This window comes from Cetorhinus maximus, chromosome 5 (assembly GCF_964194155.1).
Source record: "Cetorhinus maximus chromosome 5, sCetMax3.hap1.1, whole genome shotgun sequence".
Lineage (NCBI taxonomy): Eukaryota > Metazoa > Chordata > Chondrichthyes > Lamniformes > Cetorhinidae > Cetorhinus > Cetorhinus maximus.
Window position 1 is genome coordinate 171,921,402 of NC_135883.1, and position 18,951 is coordinate 171,940,352.

Genomic DNA, 18,951 nt, shown 5'->3' on the forward strand with positions numbered 1-18,951 from the left:
TCACTGAAAGCAAGCATGCAGGTGCAGCAAGCAGTTAAGGAGGCAACTAGTATGTTGGCCTTCATTGCAAGAGGATTTGAGTACAGCAGCAAGGATGTCTTACTGCAGCTGTACAAAGCCTTGGTGAGACCACACCTGGAGTACTGTGTGCAGTTTGATCTCCTTACCTAAGAAAGGATATACTTGCCATCGAGAGTGTGCAGCGAAGGTTCACCAGACTGATTCCTGGGATGGCAGGAGAGATTGGGCTGACTAGGCCTGTATTCACTGGAGTTTAGAAGAATGAGAGGAGAGCTCATTGGAACATATAAAATTCTGACAGGGATGGACAGGCTGGATGCAGGGATGATGCTTCCTCAGGCAGGGAGTCTAGAACAAGGGGTCACAATCTCAGGATATGGGGTAGGCCATTTAGGGCTGAGATTAGGAGAAACTTCTTCACTCAGAGGGTGGTGAGCCTGTGGAATTATAGACCACAGAAGTCTGTGGAGGCCAAATCATTGAATATATTTAAGGAAATAGATTTCCAGACTCGAAAGGTGTCAGGCGTATGGGGAGAGCGTGGGAATACGGTGTTGAGATAGAGGATCAGCCATGATCATATTGAATGGCGGAGCAGGCTCTATTTTCTATGTTTCTATGTATGAGGAGCTAGTTAATTGTGTAAATAGACTAAATGGTGTGCAGGTAAATGAACAGTGGGAAACATTTAAAGAGACAGTTCTAGATCTTCAACAAAGCTACATTCCATTGAATAACAAAAACTCAGTAAGACCGACCCATCCATGGTTCACTCAGAAAGTTAAGGACAGTATTAGATCAAAAGAAGGAGCTTAAAATGTTACAAATAACAGTAACAAGTCTGAGGATTGGGAGTGTTTTGAAGACCAAAGGGCCACCAAAAAGTTGGTTAAAAGGGAAAAAAAAATAGATTATGAGAGTAAACTAGCCAGGAATATAAAAGCTCTTTAAATCTGTTTTTATATTTTCTTTTACTTTTTTTTTAAAAGGAAGAGAGTAGCTGAAGTAAGCGTTGGTCCCTTTGAAGCAGAGACAAGAGCAATTATCATGGGCAATGAGGAAACAGCAGAGGCATTGAACAAATATTTTGTGTCTTCACAGTAGAAGACACAAGTTCCATGCCAGAAATACTGTGTCTACAAGACCAGGTCAGAGGCTAAGAATCGTGCAACGAGTAACTCACCTCCTGACTCCCCAATGCCTGTCCACCATCTACAAGGCACAAGTCAGGAGTGTGATGGAATACTCCCCACTTGCCTGGATGAGTGCAGCTCCCACAACACTGAAGAAGCTTAACACTGTCCAGGACAAAGCAGCCCGCTTGATTGGCACCACATCCACAAACATTCACTCCCTCCACCACCGACGCACAGTAGCAGCAGTGTCAGGAACAGTCCCACCAGATTGGAAGATGGCAAATGTTACACCACTTTTCAAGAAAGGAGGAAGAGAGAAAACAGTGAACTACAGGGCAGTTAGCCTAACATCAGTTGTTGGGAAAATGCTGGAATCCATTCTTAAGGAAGTCTTAACAATACACTTAGAAAAGAATTGTCTGATTAGAATAAGTCAACATGGTTTTACCAAAGGGAAATCCTATTTGACAAGTTTATTAGAGTTTTTTGAAGATGTAACTAGTTGGGTAGATAAAAGGGGATAAATGTGAGGTGAGAGTGATTGCCCTTGACATCAATTTGACATCATTTGACCGGGTGCGGCATCAAGGAGCCCTAATAAAACTGAAGTCAATGGGAATCGGGGGGAAAACCCACTTCGCCAACCCAGCCCTCACCCTGCAGCCTCCGAACTTGCCCAAGGCCACTTCGCTAATCCAGCCCTCGTCTAGCAGCCTCCAAACTTGCCCGAGGCCACTTCCCCCCCCTTCACCAATTCAGCCCTTGCCCTGCATCCTCCAAACTTGCCCGAGGCCACTTCCACCCCTTTGCCAATTCAGCCCTCACCCACCAGCCTCCAAACTTGCCCGAGGCCACTTCCCCCCCTTCACTAAACCAGCCCTCACCCACCAGCCTCCAAACTTGCCCGAGGCCACTTCCCCCCCTTTGCCAATTCAGCCCTCACCCACCAGCCTCCAAACTTGCCCGAGGCCACTTCCCCCCACATTCGCTAATCCAGCCCTCGCCCAGCAGTCTCCAAACTTGCCCGAGGCCACTTCCCCCACTTCACCAATCCAGCCCTCGCCCAGCAGCCTCTGAACCTGCCCGTTCCTAATTGCCCTTGGGGTGGTGGTGGTGAGCTGCCTTCTTGAACCACTGCAGTCCATGTGGTGTAGGTACACCCACAGTGGTGTTAGGGAGGGAGTTCCAGGATTTTGACCCAGCGACAGGATGGTGAGTGGCTTAGAGGGGAACCTCCTGGTGGTGGTGTGCCCATGTATCTGCTGCACGTGTCCTTCTAGATGGTAGTGGTCATGAGTTTGGAGGGTACTGTCAAAAGAACCTTGGTGAGTTTTCTGCAGTGCATCTTGTAGATGGTACACACTGCTGCTACTGTGCGTCGGTGGAGGAGGGAGCAAATGTTTGTGGATGTGGTGCCAATCAAGCGGGCTGCTTTGTCCTGGATGGTGTCAAGTTTCTTGAGTGTTGTTGGAGCTGCACTCATCCAGGCAACTGGAGAGTATTCCATCACACTCCTGGCTTGTGCCTTGTAGATGGTGGACAGGTTTTGGGGAGTCAGGAGGTGAGTTACTTGCCGCAGGATTCCTAGCCTCTGACCTGCTCTTGTAGCCACAGTACTTATCTGGCTCATCGAGATCCGTTTCTGTTCAATAGTAACCCCGGGATGTTGATAGTGGGGTATTCAGTGATGGTAATGCCATTGAATGTCATGGGGCGATGGTTAGATTCTCTCTTGTTGGAGATGTTCATTGCCTGGTACTTGTGTGGCATGAATGTTGAAGGTTAACATACTTGCCATATATCAACACAGGTCTGGATATTGTCCAGGTCTTGCTGCATTTGGACATGGGCTGCTTCAATATCTGAGGGGTCTCGAACAGTGCTGAACATTGTGCAATCATCTGAGAACATCCCCACTTCCGACCTTATGATGGAAGGAAGGATGGATGAACCATCCCAACAGATGTTTGGGCCGAGGAAACTACCCTGAGGAACTCCTGCAGTGATGTCCTGGAGCTGAGATGACTGACCTGCAACAACCACAACCATCTTCCTTTGTGCTTGGTATGACTCCAAATGGTGAGAGATTGCAGAGCTCTGAGGTGCAGAGGGATACCAGGGTCCTCATGCATGAATTACAAAAGGCTAGTATGCAAATACAGCAAGTAATCAGGAAAGCGAACAGAATGTTATCATTTATTGCGAAGGGAATTGAATACAAAAGTAGGGAGAATTACCTGGAAAAACTCAGCAGGTCTGGCAGCATCGGCGGAGAAGAAAAGAGTTGACGTTTTGAGTCCTCATGACCCTACTCGAAACGTCAATTCTTTTCTTCTCCGCCGATGCTGCCAGACCTGCTGAGCTTTTCCAGGTAATTCTGTTTTTGTTTTGGATTTCCAGCATCCGCAGTAGTTTTTAGTTTTTTGTTTTTATACAAAAGTAGGGAGGTTATACTTCACTTATACAGGGCACTGGTGAGACCACATTTGGAGTACTGTGTACAGTATTGGTAACCTTATTTAAGGAAGGATGTAAACGCATTGGAAGCAGTTCAGAGAAGGTTTACCAGACTAATACCTGGAATGGGTGGGTTGTCTTATGAGGAAAAGTTGGACAGACTCGGATAGAATCCACTGAAGTTTAGAAGAGCAAGAGACATCTTGATCGAAACATATGAGATCCTGAGGGGACTTGACAGGACGGATATGGAGAGGGTGTTTCCTCTTGTGGGAGAATCTAGAACTAGGGGTGGCTGTTTAAAAATAAGGGGTTGCTCATTTAAAACAGAGATGAGGGGAAATTTTTGCACTCAGAGGGCCGTGAGTCTATCAGATCAGCCATGATTTTATTAAATGGCGGTGCAGGCTCAAGGGGCTGAATGGCCTACTCCTGTTTCTTGTTTGTATGCCCAGCCCTAATTGCCATTGAAAAGGTGGTGATGAACTGCCTTCTTGAACTACTGCAGTCCACATGGTGTAGGTACACCTATAGTCCTGTTAGGGAGGGAGTTCCAGGATTTTGACCCAGGGACAGTGAAGAAACGGCGATATATTTCCAAGTCAGGATAGTGTGTGCCTTGGAGGGGAACTTCCAGGTGGTGGTGTTCCATGCATCCACTGCCCTTGTCCTTCCCAGCGATAGCGGTCGTAGGTTGGAAGGTACTGCCTAAGGAGCCTTAGTGAGTTTTTGGGGAGGCAGCAGCGTAGTTGTATTGTCACTGGACTGGTAATCCAGAGACCCAGGGTAATGTCTTGGGGAACGGGTTTGAATCCCACCAGGGCAGCTGAAGGAATTTTAATTCAATATAAATCTAGAATTAAAAGTCTAATGTTGACCCTAAAACCAGTGTCGATTGTTGAAAAAACCCATCTGGTTCACAAATTTCCTTTAGGGAAGGAAATCTGCCATATTTACCTGATCTGGCCCACATGTGACTCCAGATCCACAGTAACATGGTTGACTCTGAAATGCCCCCTGAAATGGCATAGCAAGCCACTCAGTTGTAACCAATAAAACCAATAAAAAGTCAATTTAATATAAAAGCAAAATGCTGCGGATGCTGGAAACCTCGAACAAAAACAAAAATACCTGGAAAAACTCAGCAGGTCTGACAGCATCTGTGGAGAGGGAGACAGTTGATGTTTCGAGTCCGTATGACCCATCATCAGAACTAAGACATATAGAAATGGGATGAAATATAAGCTGGTAGAAGGGGGTGGGACAGGAGAGCTCGATAGGGGGCTAGTGATAGGTGGAGGCCAAGAAGATACTGCCAAAGATGTCATAGACAAAAGGACAAAGGGGTGTTGACGGTGGTGATATTATCTAAAAGATGTGCTAATGGGGACATTAAGGGAAGCAAGCTAGTGGCAGATGGCCCTAGTGCAGGTGGGGTGGGGGGAAGGGATCGAAATGGGCTAAAAGGTAGAGATGAAACAATAGATCGAAATAAATTTAAAAATAGGAGGGAAAAAAAAAATAGTTGTAAAAAAATTATAAATTATTGGAAAAAGGGGAATCGGAAAGGGGGTTGGGGATGGAGGAGAGAGTTCATGATCTAAAATTGTTGAACTCAATATTAAGTCTGGAAGGCTGTAAAGTGCCTAGTCGGAAGATGAGGTGCTGTTCCTCCAGTTTGCGTTGAGCTTCACTGGAACATTGCAGCAGGCCAAGGACGGACATGTGGGCATGAGAGCTGGGCGGTGTGTTGAAATGGCAAGCGACAGGGAGGTCTGGGTTATGCTTGCAGACAGATCGAAGGTGTTCCGCAAAGCGGTCACCCAGTCTGCGTTTGGTCTCTCCGATGTAGAGTAGACTAAATTGAGGGAAGTGCAAGTGAAGTGCTGCTTCACTTGAAAGGAGTGTTTGGGCCCTTGGACGGTGAGGAGGGGGGAATTAAAGGGGCAGGTGTTGTTGCCCATCCCTATTTTACATACGAACATGAGAATTAGGAGGAGTAGGCCGCTCGACCCTGCTCTATCATTCAATAAGGTCATGGCTGATATGACTGTAACCTCAACTCCTGCGTACCCCCAATAACCTTTCTTATCATGAATCTATCTAGCTCTGCCTCAAAAATATTTATAGACTCTGCTTCCGCCGCCTTTTGAGGAAGAGAGAAAAAATTTCTCATCATCTGTCTTAAATGAGCGACCCCTTATTTTTAAACGGTGGCCCCTGGTTCTCACGTTTCGAGTCCGTATGACTTTTCTTCAGCTCTGAAGAAGAGTCATATGGACTCGAAACGTTAACTCTGTCTTTCTCTCCACAGATGCTGTCAGACCTGCTGAGTATTTCCAACACACTATTCATTACATCTTGCCAACCAGAAAATGACCCATTTGTGCCTACTCTCTGTTTCTAACATCTGTCATAGGGAAAATGTTAGAAGCTATTTTTAAAGACATGATAGTAGGACACTTAGATAAATTCAAGGTAATCAGGCAGAGTCGACATGGTTTTGTAAAAGGGAAATCATGTTTAACCAATTTATTGCAGTTCTTAGAAGAAGTAACGGGCTGTGGATAAAGGGAAACCGGTGGATGTACTATACTTAGATTTTCAGAAGGCATTTGATAAGGTGCCACATCAAAGGTTATTGCGAAAAATAAAAGCGCATGGTATAGTGGGCAACATATTGGCATCAAATGCCTTCTGGAAATCTAAGTACAGTACATCCACCGGTTCCCCTTTATCCACAGCACATGTTACTTCTTCTAAGAACTGCAATAAATTGGTTGAACATGATTTCCCTTTTACAAAACCATGTTGACTCTGCCTGATTACCTTGAATTTATCTAAGTGTCCTACTATAACGTCTTTAAAAATAGCTTCTAACATTTTCCCTATGACAGATGTTAAGCTAACTGGCCTGTAATTTCCTGCTTTCTGTCTCGTTACCTTTTTGAATAAAAGAGTAGCATTTGCTATTTTCCAATCTAACGAAATCTTCCCCGAATCTAGGGAATTTTGAAAAATTAAAACCAATGCATCAACTATCTCACGAGTCACTTGTTTTAAGATCCTAGGGTGAAGTCCATCAGGACCAGGGGATTTGTCGGCCCGCAGCCCCAACAATTTACTCAGTACCACCTTTCTGGTGATTATAATTTTCCTGAGTTCCTCCCTCCCTTCCAATTCCTGAGTCACAGCTATTTCTGGGTTGTTACTTGTATCCTTTATAATGAAGACCAATGCAAAATACCTGTTCAATTCATCTGCTATCTCTTTATTTTCCATTATCAATTGCCCAGACTCATTCTACAGGACAAACGCTCACTTTGTTCACTCTTTTCTTTTTTAAATATCTATAGAAACTCTCACATTCTGCTTTTATATTTCTAGCTAGCTTTCTCTCATACTCTTAACAATTTTTTTGTCATTCTTTGTTGTTTTTTATATTCTGTCCAAACTTCTGACCTGCCACCCTTCCTTACGCAATTATGTTTTTTTTCTTCAAGTTTGATGCTATCTTTAATTTTTTTAGTTAACCACAGATGGTGGGTCCTCCCCTTGGAATTTTTCTTTCTGATTGGAATGATTCTTGACTAACAAGGGAGCCAAAGGTTATCGGAGGTAGGGGGGATATGGAGTTGAGGCCACAATCAGATAGGCCATGATCTAAGATGGTGGATCAGGCTCAAGGCGCTGAGTGGCCTCCTCCTGCTCCTAATTTGTATGTTTGTAAAATACTGTAGATGTTGGAAATCTGATATTAAAACAGGAAATGTTAGACGTATTCAACAGGTCAGCATTTGTGAAGAAAAAAACAGAGCTCATGCTTCATGTTTCATCTGAACTGGAAAAAGTTCAAAATGTAATAGATTTTGAGCATGTACAGAGGCAGGAAGAGAGTTTGGGGTGAAGGAGATCAAAAGGGAAGGTCTGTGATGCAGTGGCAGGCAGGAGATTAAATGACAAAAAGAGCAACAGTGCATGGCAAAACTAGATGGTAATGGGACAACACTGAATTCAAAAATTTCAGATCATAATCTCTGCTCCATTTTTTCAAATGGCAGCTGTCAATGACTATTCTGTTTAATCCTGTTTACACTCCCCTCTAGATACATCTTTTGTTCATTTAATAGTTCCATTGCCATCTCCTTTTGCCACCTCCTCCACCTTTTCCCCACATCATCCTCCTTTACGTGATTTAATCTCTCCTATCTTCCACCCTATTTCAGACTTTCCCTTTTATTCTTCCATCCCTCCCCACTTTCTCGGCTTCTGTACTTGATTAAAACCTGTTATAATGACAAAAGGCCCTTGGCCTGAAATATTAACTTCATTCCTCTTCCCACATGTTGCCCGGCTTGCTGTGTATATCCAGCATTTTATTTTTTAATTACTGTAAATCAGTGGCCTGTTATTCTTAAATGACATAAACATACCTATGGTATTAAAACAGCAAATCCTCTGTCAGTGATGCCATGGCTATCTAATAGTATATTTAAGTCTTGTGTATTGTGTACGCTTTCTGTAAGTGAAAATATCACATTTACTTCCTCTGTCATGTCCTCTGGCATGCTTCCCAAGGCACACTTTGCTATTACACTTTTAATAAACAAAGTACACTCTGACTTAACGGTGAGCAGTGCCAAGAGAGGCTCCTAGAATGTTAGAAGAGTGGATTTTATTTTTTAGTACTCCTCAATTCAATAAGGTTTTAATGAAAATCAGATGTCGCAGATTTATTAAGTTTACAGTACATGTACTCAAGCCATACTTCAAGTTACTTGCAGCTGAACCAGTTGGTTTAGTTGAGGAACTGAAATGTGTTCTGAGCTCAGTATCTCAGACCTGCACAAAACCATGACAAACAGCCAGTTTTTGATACATTTCTCATACTCCCTCTGTGTGACAATCCACGCAATTCTGTATTACATTAATTATATAAAAGCTAAAATACAACAGGACATAAGGAAAATCTAATTTCCTTATCACTTACCAATAACTTTAGTTTTCCTGACTTAAAGCTCTTTTATCTGTTGAGCTTACAAGTGCTTTGTTACCATTGTTTCAATATTGTTCCATATAATTGCTGTTCTACCAAGTGAAGCCTTTAATTAGAAATCTGCTTTTTGTCTCTTTGTCATTTGTACGAGTTAAAAAGGTTCATGAATGATCATGCTCACACTATCAGGTTCACACCATCACACACACTATCACACTCACACGCTCACACTATCATAGTTTTCCTTTGGTGAACAAATTATTCTCCTATACTTTAGTCAAAAAATTCAATTCAAATTTAATTAAACTGACCATTGCTATAGGACCAACCTTAATCCAATAGCACAGTGGTACTTGAAATTGATGAACAATCCTACAATATACAGAGAAATAAATACTAGTATAATATTAGACGACTTCAGAACAGTCTGATTAACCCTTTCTTTATAGGTATAAGAAGAATATAACCATCAATTTTAGCAATGAGCTTACCTGCTTCATCATAAGGTTCAGGTTCAGGAGCTCCAGGCTGCCATCATGCATGGTAACATTTTGATTGTTCCCAGGGTCACCAGAAGTTTCTCTGGGTATCCAAGAGAATGAAGCATCATGCAGCTCAACTGCTGAGTCAGGATCGTTGGGTTCCCCTATACACAGTTATATTGAGTGAGAGGTTTGCTGTGTGACCAAGGTCTTCAATACTTTTTCAATGGAAAACTCAATTTCAAATTCCTTACCAATGATTCAGGTACTAAGTATTCTAAAGTATTTCAAATGTCACCTGAAGATGGTAACTCCCATCACTAGTGGGTCAAAGAGATAGAAGTGCAGTATTAGACTTAATTTTCTGGAGAATCATCTGAGACCTCTCTGTCACTATTTCACTCACTTCCTCTCTGATTCACCCAGTGTTTATGATTACAAGAAATTCCAACTCCGTGACCCCGGTCCATATCCTTCCTCCCAATATCAGTCCTTTTCTTTATTCGTTCATGGAAGGTGGACATCACTGGCAATCAGTCCATACAGACAAACCTGAAGTACTGCATAAATGTAAAGTACTGCACAGCAAGTAAATTGGACAGCAAAAATGCACAGCAAGAAAATTGGGCAACAATCAAATTGCATGAAAGTATTAAAATAACTTTAAGGAGGAGAGCTGGAATCTTAGTAGGTTCAATGCTCAACGTATCCAACAAGTGCAGGGCAACAAACAATAAAGCCAATCGATTATTTAACCATACATAACCAGAACAGTTGAACACAAGTCAGAGGGAGTTGCAGTCAACTGCACAGTATTCTAGTCAGACTGCACCTTCAGCACTGTGTCCAATTTTAGTCAACCAGTTTTCTCTAGTTTAAGGGAAGGTCGTGTTTGACAAATTTGATCGAATTTTTTGAGGAGGTAACCAGAGTGTTGATGAGGATAATACATTTGTTGTGGTCTATAAGGACTTCAGCAAGGCTTTTGATAAGGTCCCTCATGGCAGGCTGGTCAAGAAAGTAAGGGTCCATGGGATCCAAGGCAAAGTGGCACGTTGCATCCAAAAATGACTGAGAGGCAGGGAGCAGAGGGTGATGGTAGAGGGATGTTTCTGTGACTGGAAGTCTGTTTCCAGTGGGGTTCCGCAGGGCTCAGTGCTGGGGCCCTTGCTGTTTGTGGTGCACATTAATGATTTAGACTTAAATGTAGGCGGTATGATCAAGAAGTTCGCGAATGACATGAAAATTGGCAGGGGGGTAAATAGTGAGAAGGATAGCCATAAACTGCAGGAGGATATCAATGGACTGGTCAGGTGGGCAGAGCAGTGGCAAATGGAATTCAACCTGGAAAAGTGTGAGATAATGCACTTGGCGGGCTAACAAGGCAAGGGATTACACTATGACTGGTAGGACTCTGGAAAGTACTGAGGATCAGAGGGACCTTGGTGTGCATATCCATATATCCCTGAAGGTAGCAGGGAAGGTAGGTAGGTGGTTAATAAGGCATATGGGATACTTGCCTTTATTAGCCGAGAATATAGATTACAAGAGCAGAGAGGTTATGCTGGTTAGGCCACAACTGGAGTACTGCGTGCAGTTCAGCTCACCACATTATAGGAAGGATGTGGTTGCACTGGAGACGGTGCAGAGGAGATTTACCAGGGTGCTGCCTGGGCTGGAGGGTCTGAGCTATGAGGAAAGATTGGATAGGCTGGGGTCAATAACCAGAGGGCATAGATTTAAGGTAAGAGGCAGAAGGCTAAGAGGGGAGTTGAGGAGAAACTTTTTCACCCAGAGGGTGGTGGAAGTCTGGAACTCTGCCTGAAAGGGTGGTTGAGTCAGAAACTCTCATAACATTTAAGAAGTATTTAGATATTCACTTGCGTTGCCATAGCCTCCAGGGCTATGGGCCAAGCACTGGAAAATGGGATGAGTGTAGTCAGATCTTCGTTGACCAGCACAGACAACATGGGCCGAATGGCCTCCTTCTGTGCTGTAGATGTCGAGTCTAACAAGACTCAAGGGAGACATTCGGACCATTATTCCTTGTCTCAGAGCTCTGCATTATTAGGAGTCACTTGGGCTTTTGAACCTGGAAAGAAGGCACCTGAATGATCTTACAGGGTACATGAGATAGTAGATTGAATGGAAAAAGTACATCTTAAAAAAGTACTGAAGAATTAAATTAGAGCAGGACATGGCAACACAGATTTAAATGGGTAAAAGGTTAAAAAAAAAAAGGCTTGCATTTATATCGCACTTTCCTCAACCACCAGACATCTCTCTTTTTTGTTTTTTTAAAAGTCTTTCATAGGATGTAGGCATTGCTGGCTCGGCCAGCATTTGTTGCTAATCCCTAATTGCTCTAGAGAAGGTGGTGGTAAGCCGCTGCTTTAAGCCACTGTGCAGGTACGCCCACAGTGCTACACTGACTTTGTGGCAGTTTGAAACAACTGAGTGGCTTGCTAGGACATTTCAGAGGACATTTAAGAGCCAACCACATTGCTGTGGGTCTGGAGCTGGAGTGTAGGTCAAATCAGGTAAGGATGGCAGGTTTCCTTCCGTAAAGTACATTTGTGAACCAGATGAGTTTTTATGACAATTAACAATGGTTTCATGGTCATCACTACTGTGGCTAGCTTTTAATTCCAGATTAATGAAAGCTAAATTGCACCAGCTGCCGTGGTGATATTTGAACCCATGCCCCCAGAGCATTAGCCTAGGCTTCTGGATTGCTAATCTAGTGACCTTACCACTATGCCACCACTTCCTCAAAGTATCTCAAAGCACTTTACAGCCAATCAAGTAACTTTAAGATTGATATCAACAAGTGCTTCTTAATAGAGTGGTCAATTAGGAAATGGCCTTCCAAATATCTAGGACATTTATAAATCAATTTATAACCAACTCAATGAATGGGAAATTTAGACATTCTGCATATTAAACTATGATGCCTCCCTCATCTGTAATTATCTTGTGGTCTTTAATGTTCACAGACTGATTTTACTGACTTACGTGCCATATAGTAGGTGCTGAGATCCTGGTCAGAGAGCTGTAGGAAGCGGTGGATCCGGTCCATGGAGACTTTTGCTTGTAGTATCGCGTTCAGCACCCAAGGGAAGTTATTCAGGGGCTGAATCAACATTCCCACTAAAGCCAGGGCTGTGAACACCTGCATTTAAACAAAAGGAACGTGGGAGTGAGAGTCTGGGAAGAGTGTCCTGCAGTCAGCATCGCGGTGAAGCAGTCTGGGAAGAGTGTCCCGCAGTCAGCATCGCGGTGAAGCAGTCTGGGAAGAGTGTCCTGCAGTCAGCATCGCGGTGAAGCAGTCTGGGAAGAGCGTCCTGCAGTCAGCATCGCGATGAAGCAATCTTGGAAGAATATCCTGCAGTCAGTTCTTGTTGAAAATAACAATTGTGACATCACAAGGCGTGCGAGAGAGCGGCGGAGAGATCAGAACCAGCGCAAGTGCGGGAAAGCTTCAAAATGTGACGTCAGCACAAAGGTGAGAGCTGATTGGTGAGTACTGAGTAAGTGTTTTTCTCCAGTTTGAAATAGATTAAGCTTAGGAAAGGTAAGGGCTCTAGTTTTTATTGAAAGTACATTAAATTATATTTTCAAATAGAGGCATGGCAGGGCAGCTCAGTCCCGTGTTATGTACCCCTGCAACATGTGGGAAGTCCTAGATGCTCCTTGCGCTCTGAACGACGTGTGCAGGAAGTGCCACCAGCTGCAGCTACTTGAGCTCCGAGCTTTGGAGCTTGAGCGACAGCTAGAGGTACTGAGGTGCATCCGCGAGGCTGAGAGTTTCATGGATAGCACGTTTTTAGACATGGTCACCCCACAGCTTACGGGAGTGCAGACAGAGAGGGAATGGGTGACCATCAGTCAGAAGAAAGGTGTCAGGCAGGTGGTCAGGAAATCCCCAGGGTGCATCTCGCTCGAGAACCGTTTTTCTGTGTTGGAAAACGATGAAAGAGACGGTTTCTTTAGGGAGTGCAGCCACGCTCACGGCACTGTGAGTGGCACAGCTACACAGGGCGGAAGGAAAAAGAGGGGAAGAGCAATAGCGGTACGAGACTCGATAGTAAGGGGAACAGACATCATTTCTGCGGCCTTGGGCGTGGCTCCAGGATGGTATGTTGCCTCCCTGATGCCAGGGTCAGAATGTCACTGAATGGCTACAGGACATTCCAAAGGGGGAGGGCAAACAGACAGAGATCATGGTACATATTGGTACCAACGACATAGGTAGAAAAAGGGATGAGGTCCTGCAAGCAGAATTTAAGGAGCTAGGAAACAGATTAAAAAACAGGACCTCAAAGGTAGTAATCTCTGGATTACCTCAGGTGCCATGTGCTAGTGAGAGGTTAGTCCAGAAGAATGCGTGGCTGGAGAGATGGTGCACGAGGGAGGGCTTCAGATTTCTGGGACATTGGGACCATTTCTGGGGGCGGTGGGACTTGTACAAGGCGGACGGGTTGCACCTGAATCGGAATGGGACCAACATCCTTGCGGGGAGGTTTGCTAGTGCTGTTGGGGAGGGTTTAAACTAACTTGGCAGGGGGATGGGATCCTGAGAGGAGATTCAGCAGGGGGAGACACACAGCCAAAATTAGAAGAGAGAGTAAGTGAGTCTGGAAGGCATAGAAATTATAGACCAGTTAAGGCACAAGGGAGTTTGGCAAGGGGGATGGTATTTATTTTAATGCAAGGAGTCTGACAAGTAAGGCAGAGGAGTTGAAGGCACAAATTAACACATGGAAATATGATGTCGTTGCTGTCACAGAGAGATGTTTGAGAGAGGAGCAGGATTGGCAGCTCAATATTCCAGGATATAGGGGATTAAGGCGAGACAGGGGAGAAGGTAAAAGAGGGGGTATCGCAATATTGATCAAGGAATCAATAAGAGCAGGAAGGAGGGAAGACATCTTAGAAGGCTCCTCAAATGAAGCCATAAATGTAGAACTTAAAAACAAAAAAGGAGCAATCACATTGCTGGGAGTGTACTATAGGCCCCCAAAGTCAGAGACAAATAGAAGAGCAGATATGTAGGCAAATTTCAGAGAAGTGTAAAAATAATAGGGTAGTAATGGTGGGGGATTTCAACTTCCCCTACATTAACTGGGTTAGTCATAGTGTGATACATTTAGAGGGAGCGGAATTCTTAAAATGCCTCCAGGAGAGCTTTTTAAGCCAGTACATAGAAGGTCCTACAAGAGAGGGGATGGTCCTAGACTTAATTTTAGGGAATAAAGCTGGGCATCAGTGGGAGAGCATTTTGCAGATAGTGATCATAACTCTGTTAGATTCAAGGTTGTTATGGAAAAGTACAAGGATGGGCCAGAAATCAGAGTAATAAATTGGGGGAAGGCCGATTTTAATAAGATCAGGAATGATTTAGCTAGAGTGGACTGGGAGCAGCTACTTTTAGGTAAATCTGCGTCAGAGCAGTGGGACTTATTCAAGAAGGAAACAGGGAGAGTACAGGGCCAACATGTTCCAGTAAAGACAAAGGGTGGGGACCCTAGATGTTGAGGGATACACAGGATTGGATAAAGAGAAAAAGGGAGGCTTATGGCAGATACCAAGGGCTCAAAACAATGGAAGCCCTAGAGGAGTATGGACGGACTGGTCAGATGGGCTGATCAGTGGCAAATGGAATTTAATCTGGATAAGTGTGAGGTGATACACTTGGGCAGGACAAACGAGGCATGAGAATACATGATGAATGGTAGGACCCTGGGAAGTACTGAGGATCAGAGGGACCTTGGTGCGTATGTCCACCGGTCCCTTAAGGTAGTGGGACAGGTAGATAAGGTGGTTAAGAGGCATATGGGATACTTGCCTTTATTAGCTGAGGCATAGAATATAAGAGAAGGAAGGTTATGCTGGAACTGTATAAAACGCTGGTTAGGCCACAGCTAGATTATTGCATGCAGTTCTGGAATCCGCATTACAGGAAGGATGTGATTGCACGAGAGAGACTGCAGAGGAGATTTACCAGGATGTTGCATGGGCTGGAGAGTTTTAGTTATGAGGAGAGATTGGATAGACTGGGGTTATTTTCCCTGGAGCAGAGGAGATTGAGGGGGGACATAATTGAGGTGTATAAAATTATCAGGAACATAGATAGGGTAGACAGGAAGGAACTTTTTCCCTTGGTGAAGGGATCAATAACCAGGGGGCATAGATTTAAGGTAAGTGCAGGAGGTTTAGAGGGGAAGTTTTTCACCCAGAGGGTGGTGGGAATCTGGAACTCACTGCCTGAAAGGGTGGTAGAGGCAGAAACCCTCATAACATTGAAGAAGTATTTGGATGTGCACTTGCAGTGCCATAGCATACAATGCTATGGGCCTAGTGCTAGAAAATGGGATTAGTTAGGAACTTGTTTGACCGGCGCAGGCTCGATGGGCCGAAGGGCCTTTTTCTGTGCTGTGGACCTCTAGGACTCTATGACAATGAGCAAGTGGCAGAGGGAGCACGACAGCAAGTAAGTGATAGAGGGAGCGAAAGTGGGGTGGGTTGTTTGGCCTGACAGCCTTCCTCTCCTCTATGGCAATGCTTGCGTTCAGGTGTCCTTGAAGAAGGAATATGCAGTGTCTACTGTTACGTTAGATGCCTTCATGACCTGTGAGCAGAGGAGGGTGCAACATCAACACAAAGAACCAAATAATTTGAGAAAGTTCCTTTAAATCAGGTTTAATTTACAGTTAAATTCGTGTTCCCATTTAATAAAGTGGGATCTGCAAACTTCAAGTCAATGAAATCATCATCCTTATAAAATAAGCAAAAAAGAGAAAGCATGTGAGATTTTAGAATCATAGAATGGTTAGAGCATAGGAGGAGGCCATTCAGCCCACGTGTTAAGTCTCTGAAGGAGCAATTCACTGAGTGCCATTCCGCTGCCTTCTCATAGAGTCACAGGTTATACAGCACAGAAATAAGCCCTTTGGCCCATCGTGTCCACATCGGCCATCAAGCACGTATCTATTCTAATCCCACTTTCCAGCACTAGGCCCATAACCCTGTATGACCATAAGACCATAAAACATAGGAGCAGAAATTAGGCCATTCGGCCCATCGAGTCTGCTCCGCCATTCAATCATGGCTGATACGTTTCGCAACCCCATTCTCCCGCCTTCTCCCCGTAGCCTTTGATCCCCTTACCAATCAAGAACCTATCTATCTCGGTCTTAAATACACTCAATGACCTGGCCTCCACAGCCTTCTGTGGCAATGAATTCCATAGATTCACCACTCTCTGGCTAAAGAAGTTCTCCTCATCTTTGCTCTAAAAGGTCTTCCCTTTACTCTGAGGCTGTGCCCTCGGGTTCTAGTCTCTGCTACTAATGGAAACATCTTCCCCACGTCCACTCTATTCAGGCCTTTCAGTATTCTGTAAGTTTCAATCACATCCCCCCTCATCCTTCTAAGCTCCATCGAGTATAGACCCAGAGTCCTCAAACGTTCCTCATATGTTAAGCCTTTCATTCCTGGGATCGTTCTCGTGAACCTCCTCTGGACCCTCTCCAGGGCCAGCACATCCTTCCTGAGATACGGGGCCCAAAATTGCTCACAATATTCTAAATGTGGTCTGACCACAGCCTTATAAAGCCTCAGCAGCACATCCCTGCTTTTATATTCTAGTCCTCTCGAAATAAATGCCAACATTGCGTTTACCTTCCTAACTACCGACTCAACCTTCAAGTTAACCTTAAGAGAATCCTGGACTAGGACTCCCAAGTCCCTTTGCACTCCAGATTTCTGAATTCTCTCCCCATTTAGAAAATAGTCTATGCCTCTATTCTTCCAACCAAAGTGCATGACCTCACACTTCCCCACGTTGTATTCCATCTGCCACTTCTTTGCCCATTCTCCTAACCTGTCCAAATCCTTCTGCAGCCTCCCCGCCTCCTCAATACTACCTGTCCCTCCACCTATCTTTGTATCATCTGCAAACTTAGCCAGGATGCTCTCAGTTCCTTCATCTAGATCATCAATGTATAAAGTGAAAAGTTGTGGTCCCAACACTGACCCCTGCGGAACTCCACTAGTCACCGGCCGCCATCCTGAGAAGGAACCCCTTATCCCCACTCTCTGCCTCCTGCCAGACAGCCAATCTTCTATCCATGCTAGTACCTTGCCTCTAACACCATGGGCTCTTATCTTACTGAGCAGCCTCCTGTGCGGCACCTTGTCAAAGGCCTTCTGGAAGTCCAAGTAGATAACATCCATTGGCTCTCCTTTGTCTAACCTACTCGTTACCTCCTCAAAGAATTCTAACGGATTTGTCAGGCATGGCCTCCCCTTGATGAAACCATGCTGACTTTGCCCTATTTTACCATGCACTTCCAAGTATTCTGAAATCTCATCCTTAATAATGGACTCTAAAATCTTACCAACGACCGAGGTCAGGCTAATTGGCCTGTAATTTCCTGTCTTTTGCCTCACTCCCTTCTTAAACAGGGGGGTTACATTAGCGATTTTCTAGTCCTCTGGGACCCTCCCTGACTCCAGGGATTCCTGAAAGATCACCACTAACGCCTCCGCTATCTCTTCAGCTATCTCCTTCAGAACTCTGGGGTGTAATCCATCTGGTCCAGGTGATTTATCCACCTTCAGACATTTCAGTTTTCCTAGCACCTTCTCCTTGGTAATGGCTACCATACTCACCTCTGCCCCCCGACTCTCTTGAACTTTGGGGATGTTACTCATGTCTTCCACCGTGAAGACTGAAGCAAAGTACCTATTCAGTTCCTCCGCCATTTCTTTGTTCCCCGCTACTACTTCTCCAGCGTCATTTTCCAGCGGCCCAATGTCCACTTTTGCCTCTCTCTTATCCTTTATATATCTAAAAAAACTCTTGCAATCTTCTTTTATATTACTGGCTAGTTTACCCTCATTTAATCTTCTCCCTCATTTATTTTTTAGTTGTCCTCTGTGTGTCTTTGTAGGCTTCCCAATCCCCTGGTTTCCCACTGCTCTTTGCCGCGTTGTATGCTTTCTCTTTAGCTTTTATGCTGTCCCTGACTTCCCTTGTCAGCCATGGTTGCCTCATCCTCCCTTTAGTATGCTGCCTCTTCCTAGGGATGAATTTTTGCTGTGTCTCCCAAATTACTCCCAGAAACTCATGCCATTGCTGTTCCACTGTCTTTCCTGCTAGGCTCATCTCCCAGTCAATTCTGGCCAGCTCCTCCCTCATGCCTCTGTAGTTGCCTTTATTCAACTGTAATACCGTTACATCTGATTCCAGCTTATTCCTCTCAAATTGCAGGGTAAATTCTATCATATTATGGTCACTTCCTCCTAAGGGTTCCTTCACCTTAAGCTCCCTTATCAAATCTGCCTCATTATACATCACTAAATCTAGAATTGCCTGTTCCCTAATGGGCTCCACCACAAGCTGCTCCAAAAAGCCATCTCGTAGACATTCCACAAATTCCTTTTCTTGGGATTCACTACCAACCTGATTTTCCCAGTCTACCTGCATATTGAAATCCCCCATGATCACTGTAACCTTGCTTTTCTTACACGCCTTTTCTATCTCCTGGTGTATCTTGTGCCCCATATCCTGACTACTGTTCGGAGGCCTGTACATAACTCTCATGATGGTTTTTTTACCTTTGCAGTTCCTCAATTCTACATCATCTGACCCTACGTCATTTCTTGCTATCGATTTAATTTCATTTCTTACTAACAAAGCAACCCCACCCCCTCTGCCAACCTGCCTATCTTTTCGATAGGATGTATATACTTGGATATTTAGCTCCCAGTCCTGATCCTCTTGCAGCCATGTCTCCGTGATGCCCACCACATCATACCTGCCAATTTCAATCTGCGCCACAAGCTCATTTAC

At 44.4% G+C, this 18,951-nt stretch overlaps 1 protein-coding gene across 3 annotated transcripts in view; it reads right to left on the reverse strand.

Annotated features, from left to right (window-relative positions):
- The window catches only part of abcc10 (ATP-binding cassette, sub-family C (CFTR/MRP), member 10), a 235,541-nt gene that overhangs the window by 173,305 nt on the left and 43,285 nt on the right, over window positions 1–18,951 (reverse strand). For all 3 annotated transcript variants that reach the window (XR_013576686.1, XM_078542808.1, XM_078542807.1), the window contains 2 exons: window positions 12,108–12,264; window positions 9,102–9,256 (listed from right to left, as the gene is read on the reverse strand). Coding sequence is in view for 2 of the 3 variants with exons in the window: in XM_078542808.1 (XP_078398934.1) it covers window positions 9,102–9,256; window positions 12,108–12,264 (312 nt within the window). In the remaining variant the exon portion in view is untranslated. The remainder of the gene's footprint in view (window positions 1–9,101; window positions 9,257–12,107; window positions 12,265–18,951) is intronic.